This window comes from Panthera uncia, chromosome A2 (genome assembly GCF_023721935.1).
Source record: "Panthera uncia isolate 11264 chromosome A2, Puncia_PCG_1.0, whole genome shotgun sequence".
NCBI lineage: Eukaryota > Metazoa > Chordata > Mammalia > Carnivora > Felidae > Panthera > Panthera uncia.
Genome location: NC_064816.1, coordinates 151,054,518 through 151,070,148, shown reverse-complemented (window position 1 = coordinate 151,070,148; position 15,631 = coordinate 151,054,518). Strand labels below are relative to the sequence as shown.

At 54.4% G+C, this 15,631-nt stretch overlaps 1 protein-coding gene across 1 annotated transcript; it reads left to right on the top strand.

Annotated features, from left to right (window-relative positions):
- Positions 1–1,572: 1,572 nt before the first annotated feature.
- TRPV6 (transient receptor potential cation channel subfamily V member 6) lies at positions 1,573–15,450 on the top strand. The gene is made up of 15 exons (XM_049642031.1): positions 1,573–1,821; positions 9,367–9,464; positions 9,614–9,736; positions 10,052–10,189; positions 10,487–10,585; positions 10,688–10,863; positions 11,235–11,381; positions 11,464–11,676; positions 11,991–12,077; positions 12,177–12,253; positions 12,466–12,631; positions 13,009–13,075; positions 13,448–13,716; positions 14,715–14,821; positions 15,115–15,450. The coding sequence occupies exons 1-15, from the start codon at positions 1,694–1,696 to the stop codon at positions 15,392–15,394; spliced, it is 2,175 nt and encodes a 724-aa protein (XP_049497988.1). The 5' UTR covers positions 1,573–1,693; the 3' UTR covers positions 15,395–15,450.
- The last annotated feature ends 181 nt before the right edge of the window (positions 15,451–15,631 follow it).

Genomic DNA, 15,631 nt, shown 5'->3' with positions numbered 1-15,631 from the left:
CCCTGCGCCTACGCTTCCCCCCACCCCGCCCCCACACATACAAACCCATGCACACATGCGCACACAGGCGCATACCACACACACACACACACACACACACTCCTCGCTGAATCAGAGACACGTAGGAAAAAACAGATTCTGAAGCTAGGGAGTGACCCACACATACCAGTGGCTCTAAGTGCCCAGACACCCATGCCCCAGGCCATCAGGTCCCTGCTTTGCCCCTGGACTTTGCATAAGCTGGGACTCTGGTCTCTTTCCAGCAGAGGGTTGAACTAAATGCCCGCGGTGGCTCCCGGCTTGCTCCTGGGCAGTGCGACAGGGATGGGCTGCGCTCTCTGTCATCTATCTTCCCTGCTGCAAACCACCTCACTGCCCTGGGCCTCCATCCGCCCATGGGGGTGTGGGAGTGGGTCTCAATCTGGCCGCTGCCACCAATTGGCTATGGGATCTTGGGTGATTTACTTTGCCACCTTGAGGTTTATCTTTGTTTTTGTTTTTTAATCTGTAAGATGTGGACAAGAATACCTGCCCCACAGGTTTGATGTGAGTTTCTGTGGGCCCAGAAGGCAGTCACAGTGGATAGAGGCTGCCTCTACCAGAGGTGGCCAGAGAACAGGCTTGCAATACTGGGGGCTAAACAAAACAAAACAAAACAAAACAAAAAAAAACCTTCATTGTTTACCTGAAATTCCAATTTAATGGGGGCGTCCTGTATTTATTCCGTAACCCAATACATATGTTGGGGATGGGTTCTAGGACTCCAGAGTAGGAGTCTATGCAGTCCAGGGGGGCCAAATCCTGCCCACGGCTGCCCACTTTTTTGCCCTGGCCTGGGAGCTCAGAATGGATTATCCATCTCTGAGGGGCTATCGGAACAAAACAAAACATGGGTGTCAGAGGCTACATGTTTGTATGTGGTTTTGCCACCCTTAAAATGCTTACATGTACTATCCGGCCCTTTACGGGAAAAGTTTGCCGGCCCACACTTGGTTTTCATGTTTACATACCTATTTGGGGCCAGGCTAGAGATTAAAGTGGAAGAGCGAGAAAAAGCTGAGTCTCCAGGAGGGAAAGACACAGAAAAGACCCTGGGAGAGAGGTGGGCGCTACTCATTCCCTGTGGGGCCCATCAGTCCCCAAGGCCTGCGACTCCTCCCCTCCTCCCTCAGGCCTAGTCTCTCAGGCTAGTCTGACCTGTCCAGGCCTTTCTATAAAAGGTCACCAGGTGTCCCAAAGTCCAAGGGAGGCCTCTCCATTCTTTGAAGGCCTCCCCTTCCTGGACTGGCCTGGGGGCAGGGAGAGAGACCCAGGCGGGCAGGGAGGGAGTTTACGCAAGGCCAAGGCCGCAGATGGAAGGCAGGTTGGCTGGCCTGTCTCTTTAAATCTCAGGTAATTTGGGAGGAGGGTGGGAGTGTCTGCAGGCTCGCTGGCTCCCAGGAGGAGCTCCCGGGAGGAACCCAGCCAAGGGAGTCCCAGCTCTGCCAGGTGTAAGAACCTCAGAGCCCTCTGGAGTCGGGCTCTGGAGCCTCGGGGAGACTCCTCAGGGAGGTAGGGACCAGGGAGGTAGGAGACGGGACCTCTACAGGGCGAGGGCAGGCCGGCCCTTGGGGGTGCTGATGTGGCCCCAAGGCTGAGTCCTCTGGGGGTCTGGCCTCGGCCTCGGCCCCCCAAGGAGCCGGCCCTACACTCCATGGGGTTGCCGCTACCCAAGGACAAGGGGTTCATTCTCTGCCTGTGGAGAAAATTCTGTAGTTGGTTCCAGAGACGGGAGTCATGGGCCCAGAGCCGAGATGAGCAGAACCTGCAGCAACAGAAGAGGTAAGCCTCAGTCTGCTCCCTCGCCCCTCCCAGCCCTCCCTGCCCCCCCCACCCCTGCCTTCCTCCCCCTCTCCCCCTTCCCCTCTCAGTCTTTGTTTGGCACCTCTATTTGTACAAACTGTGCTTCCAGGCCTGGCTCCTGGGGAGCATTTTGTCTCAAAGGTCTTAGCCGGTGGGGCTAGCTCCCCTGGACGCCAGGTGGAAGGGGAGGGAGCTGGCATGGGCACAGGTACCACCGGCTTTAAGATCCAATCTAATTATGCAAGCCCTTCGCACTTCCCTAAAGGCCTGGGCCACCTTGCTGGGCCCTGGGAAGATGTGGCATCATGGAACCGCCAGCACAGAGGTGCTGGTAGGTCGGGACAATGCCGGATGGCTGTATTCCCTGGCCCCAGAGCAGCCTGTCCTGCAGAAACACGTAATGCAGGCACATACACATGCGGGGAGTGGATGAATGAATGATTGAATGAATGAGGCAGACAAGGAACTGCAGGCATCAGTGACCACAGAAGACAAGAGGTGGTCACGGCTGCCGTTCCTATGCATTATCGCCACCAGCAGGCATTGACCAAGGCTGAATGCCAGACACGGGGATGATTTATAACCAGAGCTGGGACCCAGCCCTGGACTTCCTTACCCTCTACGGGGGAGAGGGGTGTGGATGCTTGGCCACATACCAGATGTGCGTAGGACCCATGCTCACCTGAGAGGCTCTAAAGTTTGAGCCCCTGAAAACTTCCCTAAACTCTGATGTCCCCACCCCCTAGGAGGGAGAGGAGAGGAGACATCCCTGCGTGAGATGTCCTCTCCAAAGTGTCCGTGGGTCTCCCTACCCAGGTGCTGATGCCCTAGAAGTGAGTCCTTCTGGTGGGGTGGAGCACCCCACCAGAAGGAGCACCTTCTCAGGGTCCCTGAGAAGGCAGTTAGCACATGTCTCTTCACAGAGGAAAGCCCAAAGGTTTTGCATCTGAGGGTCTTTCTCCATCTCCAAGAGCAGAGGCCTGCCTGAGCCTGCCAGGGAGCGCCTGTGGTTTTTCTTCCTTTGCCCCAGGATTCTGGGCTGGGGGTGTGTTCCTTTTTGAGCTTTGGCTTCCCCTCTCTCACACCAGCCGCCCACTTCTCCCCCCCCGGGCCTGGGAGAGTAGGGGCTGAGCGCATGTTTGACTGATGACATCTTGAGGCACAGAATGGCATTGTTGTTGGAGAATAGGCCGTCACTGGTTCCACTCTTCCCTACCCACTCAGGACCCCGGGGCTGGGGGAGCCAGACACAGAGCACAGAAAGGCCTGGGGCTTGGAAGGGGTGGCAGAGTCGTTCTGTGTGCCAACAGGGCAAAGCAGAGGCAGGGACCACAGTCTGGCTGCTTCCACTCATCTTTTTGGCCTCTATTTCTTCTGAAGACCATCGGTGGGCCTCCTCTTGCAGCCTTGGGCCAGGAGGGCCTGATGTCACTTTGAGGGAGCCCCTCCTCTCCTGATCTCCCTGCCTGGTTCCATAGTTTCTCAGCCCTCTCCTTCCCACCCAGAGCCTGGAGTATTGATTCCCCTCTGGGTGGGCACTTCCAGGAAGGACACTGAAATTGCCGGAAAGGGAAGTGTCCTAGGTTTTGCAGTCAACCGGCCTTAGGGGAGACCTGCCCATAACTGGGCAATTAGGAGATGACCATGTAAGTGGGGACAATATGACAGGTGAGGAGGTGGGCTGATGGCAGAAAGCAGTAGACGATGTAATGAGTACCTATCTTGTCTTCTATAACCCCAAACCTGTGGGGGGCAGTGCCGGTATCCCCTTGGGAGTGAGGCTGGCCCAAAGCGAGCAAGTGGTGAAGTCAGCTTGGTGCCAATAGCTCAGAGGGGCCTCTGGGCGGGGCTGGCGGATTCCAGGGAGTGGAGCGTAGTTCAGTGAGAGGGAAAGGCTCCGTGGTCTCCCCAGGATGACCAGGAACCCAGCATTCCTCTCTCTCCAGCAGATGTGTCTTGGGTCTTGGTCCCACTGCCCCCTCTGCTTAAATCCACAATGCTGGACCCAAGCTGAACCATTACCTTTTTCCCGTTTCTTCTTCGTCATCTCTCCCTGGACCTTGACCTGTCTTGTTTCCTGAGATTCAACATACTAAACACTTATGGAGCATAAAGCACTCTGCCAGACTTGTAGAAAATGAACATGACCTCCCTGCCCTCGAGGAGCTCACGTTCTCATGGTCAAAATGCCTCAGGATGCCTCTACTTGGGTGACAAGTGAGCTTGGTGAGTGTCCTAAGAAGGGCATAAGCACGTGTCATGGGAGCAGAGAGGACGACACTGCGGTATCTGATTCTGCCTGGTGTCGGTATGCTGGGCAGCTCCCAGAGGCTCTCACATGACCCCGTTGCTGGCACTTTCTCCCTCCCACTAGATGGTGGCAAGGCAGTGAACACGGAAGGTTCTCCTCTGCTTAAATAGATAGCTGTATAAACACGTGAAGCCATGGGTCTGTGAAAAGTAAACTGGGCCTCTCCAGTGTGTTGGGACTCCCTGCCTCAGGAAGCACAGCAGACATGCATGTTGCAGGCACTTGTGCTAAAGCTGCAGGACTTGGAAGGGCGGACCGATTCCAAGTCTGCAAATAACCACTTTTCTCCCAGCTTTGGCTTCCTCATCCACTCGCCAAGAACCTGAGCGGGAGGGAGACAGCCCACAAGTGGCCAGCGTATGCACGCATGCTTCCTCCCCACACACTGCCTTCATCTGTGGTCACTGCTCTGGGCTGACCCCCTCCCCCTGAGAGAAATCAGGAAGAGCCATAAAACTAGAAGAACCACATAATTTAGCGGTGAGAGCCTGGGGCTAGGTTCTTGGTCAACCGTTCTGCTTTTAACTCTGTGTGATCTAGCCACAATCTGGTTGTGCTGCCTCAGTTTCCTTTTCTGACAAATGAAAGACTCATTCAGCTCATGCCACAGGGTTGTAAGGAGCAAACGTGATCATATCCTTACGACCTCTATACCCTTTTGGAAGCTGAAAAGCACATTTAACAAATGGGATTACTGTGATGAAAAAAACCAAAAATACAACAGTCAAAGGCAACACCCAACATTGGCAGGAGTTCGAGGGTCTGGGCACCTCCTTTCTATCAAGGCTGTATCCTCCTGGGAACCTGTACGCTGAGCTCCATGTCGCGTGTGCCCTCCCTTTCCCAAATGGCGTGCTCGTCTGACAGGGTGCTGGGAGAGAGACCAGTGGGACCCATGTCTGTGGACATGACTCCTGTGCCTCTAAGCCCTCTCCAAAGCCTGATCCACAGAGAAGAGGGATGGGGAAATGGCCAGTGGGGTCCCAGTCCCAGCTCTGCCTCTGACTTGTTTGGACAAGTCACCTCGGGACTCCAGGCTTCTTTCTCCATCTGTGACATGGACAGATAGGTTAGATTTCTAGCAACTTTCTAGCTCTAAAATTTTGGTTTGAATTCTCCTCCAAAGGCGCTCTGGATCTTGTCTCGTTTCCAGCAACCAAATGCAGAACTTTGCTCATGTGCACGTAGGCATGGACACATTCTCAAGAAGGAAGAGGTTGAGTGTGGGACTTCAGCTCAGGTCATGATCTCACATTTCATGGGTTCAAGCCCCATGTCCCCACATGGGGCTCTGTGCTGAGAGCTCAGAGCCTGCTTCAGATTCTGTGCCTCCCTCTTTCTCTGCCCTTCCCCCACTTTCACTCTGTCTCTCTCTCAAAAATAAGTAAAACAAAAACAAAAACAAAAACAAAGAAGGAGGAGGAGGGGAGGACAGAGTGCAGGAAACAGGGAGAAAGGGAGTGAGAGATCCTTTCTGCTGGCCCGGAGGGAATCTTAAGGAGGAGATCAGTGATTTGTTTACTATGTAAAAAATGGGCTAGGTTTTGTAATATGGTTTTCAGCAGTCTAATATTGAGCAAAACCATTCAATTTTATAATTATTGTTCAGCAAAATAAAGCATGCTAAATTCTGAAAACAGGTTTCATACTGCTATAAGTTCAGATTTTGTCTGTAATTTCTTTTTGCTACTTAATCAGCAAGTGCTCCAAAGGCTTTACCTTTTTGTTTCTCTCTTAAATATTTAACAATCTGTAAGAAAACACGTACAGGGAGTTTCTCATTCTTTTTAATGCGAAGAGTCCTCTTTAAAAAAAAAATCGTTTATGAACAATTCAAGCTATAGGTCAGGAATTCCCTACCTTGCAGATGGACATTTTGGACAGAATAATTCTTCATTGTAGGAGACTGGCCTGCATAAGATCCTCCTGAACAGTATCCCTGCCTTCTACCCGCTAGATGCCAGTGGCACCTCTCCACCCTACACCAGTTGTGACAACCAAAAATGTCTCCAGGTGTTGCCAAATTCCTTGGTGGGGGGGGGGGCGGGGGTGGGGGTTCACCCCTGGTTGAGAGCTACAGCTCTCAACCACCATTTGTAAATAAGAGATTCTGGTAGCGATGTTAACTAATCTACTAAAGTAAAATTTCCTCCTGGAAGGGACCAAGTATAATGTAACCATTCAAACCAGAAGGTATGTTATCAGTATCTCCTCTTCCTGTCTTGGGGAGGTGCCTGGTAGAGACCTAGTAAAGACATGTAGATTTTGCTCCAGATCTAAACGTCTGTGCTGGGTTGCTCTGGTAGAAAACACTCGTGTCTCAGGCACAAAAATTGTTGGATGGGTCTGCTCTTGTGCCTTTTTTCTGGGTCCCAAGGGTAGTCAGGTTTTGGGGTTCCGGCTGACTGCCAAGATCCTGACTGAGGGCTTTCTCTGCTGTCCCCTTGTGGCCCTATGGTGCCACTGCAAGTAATTGCTTTATCTGATCCCCTCCGAACCATTCATACACTGCCCCCTTTTTCGCTGAATTCTGGAGTTTGCCACCCAAAAGAGACCAGTTCTCTACAAACTTTGCCGGATAAGATATGGGACATGGAGTTAAATTCGAATTTCATATAAATGATTAACAAGTTGTTAGTATGTCCCAAATGTCACATGGGACATAGTTATATTAAAAAAGTATTGGTTGGAAATCTAAAATTAAAATCTAAAGGAGCATCCTGCATTTTTATTTGGTAAATCTGGCAAACCCCAATGGACAGTAACTCCTTGTTGTTTTCCAGCCCACTAGGGTAGTCGGCAAGGCAAGAAAAAGAGCACATAGGAATGGAGGCTTGTGGGGAACATTTGTGGCCTTCAGAGACATGTAGGGACCCAAAGGGGTGTCTGTAGGCCTTTCACCAACTAGCCTCCCCACTCATATTTTAGGAAGTAGGGAGCAGAACCCTGCACTTGGGTAAGAAGCTCCCTTGGGTCCATTTGTAACTTTGCCATTAACTTTAGTCAAAATAGGCCATAGAGCCAGAAGCTAATTGAAAGAGAGCAGGGAAAGGAAACAGACAGGAGAAAGCAGCTGACCTCCGCCCTTAAGTGTCCCTTGTGTAGAGGAAAGACAGTACTAATCACAACACACAGTGAAAGATGCAAAAATAAAGGGCCAGACTATACAGTGTGGAAAACTTCCTGGGAGGGTGTATATGTGTGTTGGGGAATAAGGCTGGCTCTAGAATATTTACAGAGGAGGGGTTTGGGCAAATTGTTGGAAAGGCAGTGGTGGTGGTGAAGGGGGTGTGGAAAATTTGCTTTGCAGCTGTGTTTGTATATTAAGCATACTGTTTTTTACTTAGATTATATGTTCGCCTAAGGTTGGCTTAAAGGGTGGCCAATGGAGATAATAAGCAGGGGCAGTGAGGCCACACTACCTTCTGGTACTGCTACAAATTCATTCATTCTGCAGATGGTGGTGGAGTGTCTACCATATGCAGAGCACATCCCTAGGCATTGGGGCTATAGAACAGAAACGAACAGGGTGAGGCAGACGCTCTGGATTCCAGGTGGAAGTTACATATGGCACAAGCCTTGGGAGAATGGAGTGTTCGGGGGCGGGGGGTGGCAGTGGTGGGGCCAGAATAGCTGGGATAAGGAGTGAATGGGAGGAGGAAAGAGGGGAAAATAAGGTCACCGAAGCTAGAAAGGATCTCTGTATTCCTTCTCCGTGGGCATTTAAGGACCCATCAGACTTTTCTTTTCTTTTTACATTTATTTATTTTTGAGAGACGGGGCACAAGTAGGGGAGGGGCAGAGAGAGAAGGAGACACAGAATCCGAAGCAGGCTCCAGGCTCTGAGCTGTTGGCACAGAGCCCGACGCAGGGCTCGAACTCACAGACCGTGAGATCATGACCCGAGCCGAAGTCGGACGCTCAACCGACTGAGCCACCCAGGCGCCCCTCCCATCAGACTTTTCTAAACGGTGATGGCAATGCCATTTAGAGGGTGTACCTTGGCAGCATGGAGAAGGACGGATTGGGGGTAAATAGGGCACGGGAAACTAGCTAGAATATTTTGCAAACGAGGGGCAGAATAGAGAATGAAGACATGAACAATGAGGGTAGGTAGGCACGAGGATGTAGGGATTGAATGTTGAATTGACAAAGCCTGATGGCCATCCAGGTGGCATGGAAACGGGGGCGGGGAAGCTGGGGCCAACACTCTGGGGGATGTGAGTCTTGTGCTCCTTTCTCCTCTCCCGATCACCCTCCTGTCCCAGCTCTTGGAGTTGATTTCCTGCCAGCACCAGTGTGTGATCTTCCATTCACATAGTTGGCCATCTATGGGTAAGTGGCGTTATTTCATTTAGATCCCATAGAAAGACCAAATGGCTCTGGGCCAAGAGAGAAATTGAACAAAGGGGGGCCCATGGGTCTTAGTTGGGCTAAGTTTTTATAGTAATACAGGTTTTTAGTTCATTGTAGGAATAAAAGTCAAAAGGGTTTGGTGATTCAGAGAAGATGATTTGTGTGTGTGTGTGTGTGTGCCTAAAACAAGTGAGAAGCAGACAGAAGTAGAAAGAAACTATACTCTGCTTAGGGGTCAGAACAAAAAGGATCCACTGTTGCTCTCTGACTGAGCTCTGAGGATGCTGTTGTTGGAAAGGAAGTGCCAGGATCAACGGGCTTTGCTGAGAAGGTCTGGAAAGGCAAGCATCATGCCGCTGGGGAAATCTAGCCTCTGCATGTTGACTTTCTTCACAAATATGAGGGAGGAATTCCTTGTACCCTTAGTCCATGAAAACAAGGCTTATCTCGGGGGTAATCACAGGGCACTTAGTGAAGCTAAACAGGGTTGCCCCAGAGGTCAGTAGGTCAGGAGGTGAATGAGTACTTTAACTCCTCCCCTCCATACCCGATATGCACAGATAACACACACACACACACACACACACACGTATTCTGGTCCCAGCACTCAGGGGATGGGAAACCAGTCACTGATGCTTCTCCCACACAAGCTGAAAGGGGGAACAGTTGGTTTGGGGTAGCTAACCGGTCAAGAAAAAATCCGGCAACCCTCCGGACACTGCTGACCTCAATTCCCTGGATCAAGTTCAGGGTCATGAGGTGCACGTGTCTGTATATGAAGGAGCCAAGCCATCAGCCCTCACTGCACCACTGGGCACGCTCACCATTGCCACCTTTCTGATCCCATTCCCTTCTAGGATCTGGGAGTCTCCTCTCCTTCTAGCTGCCAAGGAGAACAACGTCCAGGTTCTCAACAAGCTACTCAAGTATGAGGCCTGTGAGGTGCACCAGAGAGGTAAGGGGCAGAGCCCTCAGCACCCGTCAGAGCTACACATGTGGCTCCCAGTATAGCCCAGGACCTTCTGTGGTGGGCCCCTAAATGCCTATGGTCACCATGCCCCTGCCCCATGGAAGCCATATGACTCTTCTTTCTGTCAACACCAGGAGCCATGGGGGAGACAGCACTGCACATAGCGGCCCTCTATGACAACCTGGAGGCCGCCGTGGTGCTGATGGAGGCTGCCCCGGAGCTGGTCTTTGAGCCCATGACATCGGAGCTGTACGAGGGTGAGGGTGCTGGGTGTTTTCAGACAGTCTCTGCAGTGGATTAACTCGGGACGACCAAAGAGGGCTTCGTTCCTCCCCCCATCTCCCTTTGTTCTTGTCATCCTCACCGCGCACCGTTAGAACACCAACCCCCCAAAATGCAAGGGGAGAAGAGGCAGCAGCTGGTTTCCCTGGGTACCCTGCCAGACCGGGGGCTCCGTCACACCCCCCTGCCACCTCAGGCTGCGGGAGTGAGGAGGACTGGGTGTAGATATGGGAGGGACCCTTGCAGGATCCTGGGGACAGACCCCATGACTGAGGCTCTCTCTGGGCCAGGTCAGACCGCCCTGCACATAGCCATCGTGAACCAGAACGTGAACTTGGTGAGAGCCCTGCTTGCCCACGGGGCCAGCGTGTCTGCGAGAGCCACAGGCACGGCGTTCCGCCGCAGCCCCCGCAACCTCATCTACTTTGGTGAGAGCGGGGCCGGGGCTGGGAGGAAGGGACATGGGGAGGTGGGCAAGAGCAAAGGGAGGGCGGGCCGAGGAGGGCTCCGGCCCCCGGAAAAGCCGGGAGCGGCCGGGCCTTCCAGGGTTTCAGGCCAGAGCCAAGCCTCCCCGCGCCGCGTGCTCCATCCCTGCCTCTGCTTCTGCTGACGAGCGTCCCCGAGCCCAGAGCTGCCACACGAGGGCAAGGAGGCAGTCACTCGGGGACGCTGCCCATCCCCCAGCCCATCGGGCCCTCACGGCAGCGAGCCTTCTGTGTCCACAGGGGAGCACCCCTTGTCCTTTGCTGCCTGCGTGGGCAGTGAGGAGATGGTGAGGCTGCTCATTGAGCATGGAGCTGACATCCGGGCCCAGGACTCCCTGGGTAAGAGCTGGGGGCCGGGAGGGCAGGGGCCACCCCAGGTCGGGCAGGGCATCAGCGGGGACTTCAGCGCAACGGCCACGTGACGCCCGCGTCCTCCCCCAGGAAACACCGTGTTGCACATCCTCGTCCTGCAGCCCAACAAGACCTTTGCCTGCCAGATGTACAACCTGCTGCTGTCCTATGATGGGCGCAGGGACCACCTGCAGTCCCTGGACCTCGTGCCCAATCACCAGGGTCTCACCCCCTTCAAGCTGGCCGGAGTGGAGGGCAACACCGTGGTGAGGGACACTCCCCTGGCCCCATGGCGGCCTTTCAAAGACCCTTGGTGCCCAACTGCCTGGAGGGTGGGGCCCCTTCCTCCATACTCCGTCGCTAAATGCTCAGCCTCAGGGACCCCTGGGCGGGAGGCTTTGAGAATGTCGCTTTAGGACATCTGCTCTGGGAGCCCGGCGTTCTGTTCCCTTTGCCCGTCCTCCTCTTTCAGATCCTTATAGGGTGTGTGGGAAAGAAAGACAACCAGAAAAAAGGAGGCTCACACAACTAACTGTCCATCAGTCGCAAGGAGCGGGCCGTAGCCCTCGTCAGCGGTGGAGACCCCCCGGCCCAGCTTCTCACGCTGACCCTCCGACTCACCACCGTGTCTTCTCAGATGTTCCAGCACCTGATGCAGAAGCGGAAGCACATCCAGTGGACCTACGGGCCGCTGACCTCCACTCTCTATGACCTCACCGAGATTGACTCCTCAGGGGATGAGCAGTCTCTCCTGGAACTTATTGTTACCACCAAGAAGCGGGAGGTACGGGTCGTAGGGTCAGAAAGCAGCTGGCGAGGGAAGTCAGGGTCTCCGAGGTGCCCGCTCTATATTCTTTCTGCCGCAGGCTCGCCAGATCCTGGACCAGACCCCGGTGAAAGAGCTGGTGAGCCTCAAGTGGAAGAAATACGGGCGGCCGTACTTCTGCGTGCTGGGCACCATATACCTGCTGTACATCATCTGTTTCACCATGTGCTGCGTCTACCGCCCCCTCAAGCCCAGGACCAATAACCACACTGGTCCCCGGGACAACACGCTCCTACAGCAGAAGCTACTTCAGGTGACGCCCTAGGGGCGGCTGAGCTCAGGGCAGGATTCAGCTCTCTGTCCTTCCTCAGCCCCACATCGCTTACCTGCTCTCCAGCCCCCATTTCTCCCCTCACCCAGCTCTCAATTACGTAGGCACAAACTCAAAGTACAGGCACACAAAAACACACATATGCTCAAAGAGCAGTTTGAGAGATCCCAGCCTACCAGGTTAAAAACAATCCTACAGGGCTGGTGACTTTATACAGGAGACACGGACTCGTGCCCAGGGACAGACAGGCAGGATGCATGGGGTCCCTGAGTGTTCTGACCCTGTTTCCCCTTCAGGAGGCCTATGTGAGCCCCCAGGATGACCTCCGCCTGGTGGGGGAGCTGGTGACCGTCATCGGAGCTGTGCTCATTCTGCTTGCAGAGGTGAGGATGGTCAGGATCTAGGGTGAGGCTGTTGGCCCCAGGGATCCAGCCCGAGCCCCAGTCTACAAGTGCCTTTGTGTCTTCCTGGCCTCTCTCCAGATTCCAGACATCTTCAGGGTGGGGGTCACTCGCTTCTTTGGACAGACCATCCTCGGGGGGCCATTCCACGTCCTCATGTGAGTCTCCTTGCTCTCCACCAATGCCCCCACTCACTCCCTGGTTTCCCGACCCCTGGACAATCACTGGAGAAAATTAACTCCGGAGATCCTTCTCCAGTGATTGTGTGCCCTTGTGTACTGAACTTGGGGAGGCCAAATGTGAGTGTGTGGGTGCAGTCCCCAGGACAATCCTGGTCTCTTCTCATTCCCCCTCTGCTCCCCACCCCCAGCATCACCTACGCCTGCATGGTGCTGGTGACCATGGTGATGCGGCTCACGAACGCCAATGGGGAGGTGGTGCCCATGTCCTTCGCCCTGGTGCTGGGCTGGTGCAATGTCATGTACTTCGCCCGAGGATTCCAGATGTTGGGCCCTTTTACCATCATGATCCAGAAGGTCCGTGCCCCCACCCCCCCCCCCCAAGCTTTCTAGAGAAAGGTCCTGGAGTGGGGGCTGTGGCAAACATTTTTCTGAAAGACCAGATAATAGATGGAAGATTTTGCAGCCACATGTGGGTCTCTATTGCATTTTCGTTCCTTTTCCTCCTCCTCCTCCTTCTTTTTGTTTTCTCAATCCTTGAAAAATGTGAAAAGCATTCTTAGTTCAAGGGCCATACCCAAACAGTCCAAGGAGATTTGCCATGCAGCCACAGCTTGCTAACCCCTGGAGGGCAGAACTGTGGGACTTCTCGGGGCGAGTCCAGTGAGAGGCTGCAAGGGGCAGTTGCTCAGGGGACCCATGTGGAGGTATTTTCCTTCCTCTCCTCCCTTTAGATGATTTTTGGCGACCTGATGCGATTCTGCTGGCTGATGGCTGTGGTCATCCTGGGCTTTGCCTCAGGTAAATCATCTGGCCGGGAAGGGGCCGTGGGAAGGGGAGATTGGAGGAGGCTGGAGAGCCCAGAATGCCTGCGGATAAATGTGGGGGAAGCTGGGAGGGAAGACAGGGATAGGAGGCTGTCAGGTCTGAGGATGGAACATGCCTGGAGGTGAGACAAAACTGGGAGTGCTTTCAGACGTGCCTCTTGGGATCAGGATAAGCCATACTGAAAATAAGGGAATATAAGAACCCAAAGCATGGAGCATGGAGGGCTGGATGGGGACACTGGATGGAGAAGAGGGAAACAGGGCTGGAATGGGCAGCAAAGAGCTGGCCGTGGTCCAGTCTGGTATGTGGTTGCCATGGTAACTCTCACCCCCTTGGGTGGAGCAGCCTTCTATATCATCTTCCAGACAGAGGACCCCGACGAGCTGGGCCATTTCTACGACTACCCCATGGCGCTGTTCAGCACCTTCGAGCTGTTCCTCACCGTCATCGACGGGCCTGCCAACTATGACGTGGATTTGCCCTTCATGTACAGCATCACCTACGCTGCCTTCGCCATCATCGCCACGCTGCTCATGCTCAACCTCCTTATCGCCATGATGGGTGACACTCACTGGCGGGTGGCCCACGAGCGGGATGAGCTCTGGAGGGCGCAGGTGAGCCCCCTGGTGGCCGGGAGGGCTAGTGCAGGCCATTCCCCCCAAGCCAAGGAGCAAGCTGAACTCAGACAGAAGCAGGATATTTTGACCCCACGTAGGTTTAGACGGTTTTACTGCGCAGGACACAAAATAACGCAGAGTATTCGCAATACAACGAACTAATACCCGAACAGCTGAAAAGAATTCCTCATCATTTTCCCAAAAAGTCAAACCTCAGGCTTTTCTAGAAGAATCAACAAGAAATACAACTAATGGTGGCTGAAAGTGCATTTAGGAAATCAGTCTGTAAAACCTGACGCCGAAAACTTGGACAGGTTTAAAAAAATGCTACAAAAACTTCCCAGAGGAGCGGAAGTCATCTTCGGTCAGATCATCACGATGGAGACAGAAGACCATTAAATGAGTCAAAGCACCGCTTAAAAATATACTTAGAAAATAATTTCTCTCCACAAAAATAAAAATGCAAACCCCCCAAATTGAATGGCACTTTGCTGTGCTGTGTAGAAAACAGAGTTAAAAGGCCCTAGGTTGGCTAAATGGGGTTTGCTCAGGAAAATAGGTTCCCATGCACATGTCCTGATATTCGATTTCTCAGTAGGGTGGTAGCATTTATAAGTGGCCTTTATGTCTGTAGGGTCAAAATATCCTGTGGCCCTGAGGATCCCTTTCTGTCTGCTTTGCCCTCCTTCCTGTCTCCTTGGGGCGGGGTCCCTCAACCTCCTGCAGGATCTGCGCGGATGTCGGGTCCCAGGGTAAAGAGCTGTGGGCTCATGTGCCATGGACTCTGTCCCACAGAAGAGGGTCAGCCAAGCTGACACCCCGCACCCCCCAGCTTGAGGGTGTTGTCCCCTGTTGGAGGCCATGAGCTCCTGCGTTTCCTAGCTACTGCTACACTGTCCTTCCTCCGCCCGACGCCCTCTCCTCTTCCCGCCCTCCTCAGTCGATTTCTCGGTCAGCACCCCACCTCTGATGGCCCCTTCGGCCCCCACACGCAGGTGGTGGCCACCACGGTGATGCTGGAACGGAAGCTGCCTCGCTGCCTGTGGCCTCGCTCAGGGATCTGCGGGCGCGAGTATGGGCTGGGGGACCGCTGGTTCCTGCGGTGAGTTCCTGCCGGGCTGGACGGCCTCGTGCTCCCGGGGCCCTGCGCCCGTTGACCCGCGTTGCCCGGGGGTCCCTTAAGGGATCCCTGCTGTTAAGGGAGGGGCCCCGCTAGATGCTCGGGCCCCCCGAAAGCCGCCGCTGAGATGCCGGCAGCCCCCGTGTGCGCACTAGCCGCAGTGGTGGGAAAAGGCCGGTCACGGTGGGATGGGGTGAGCGGAGGACACGACGCGGGCGTGGGTCCGGGCCAGCCCGTCCGTCGTCGGCTGCCTCTCACGGCCTTGCGCTCCACAGGGTGGAAGACAGACAGGATCTCAACCGGCAGCGGATGCGGCGCTATGCACATGCCTTCCACATCCCGGGCTCCGAGGACTCGGACAAAGCCTCGGAGAAACTGCGGCTGGACCACCCCTCGGGCCCCCACCTGTGTCCGTCCACCCCCTCGGTGTCCCGAAGTACCTCCCGCAGCAGCGCCAACTGGGAGAGGCTTCGGCAAGGCACCCTGAGGAGGGAACTGAGGGGGTTGGTCAACAGGGGTCTGGAAGACGGGGAAGGCTGGGAGTACCAGATCTGAGCCCACTCTGCCGTCTGGCCCCAGCAGCTGCTCTCATTTTCCCCGGGGGGGGGGGGGGGGGGGGCAACAACCAAAAAAAACCCACCCCCCCCCCCGGGGGGGGGAGGAAGGAAGAAGGCCCCCCCCCCCCCCGCCCCCTTGAGGAATGCAGCTGGGGAATCGCTGCCCCAGGTCCCCACTACTCGTTAGGCTCAGGGGGCCAATAGAAAGCAAGGGGGGAGGTGGCCCTCGCCTCAC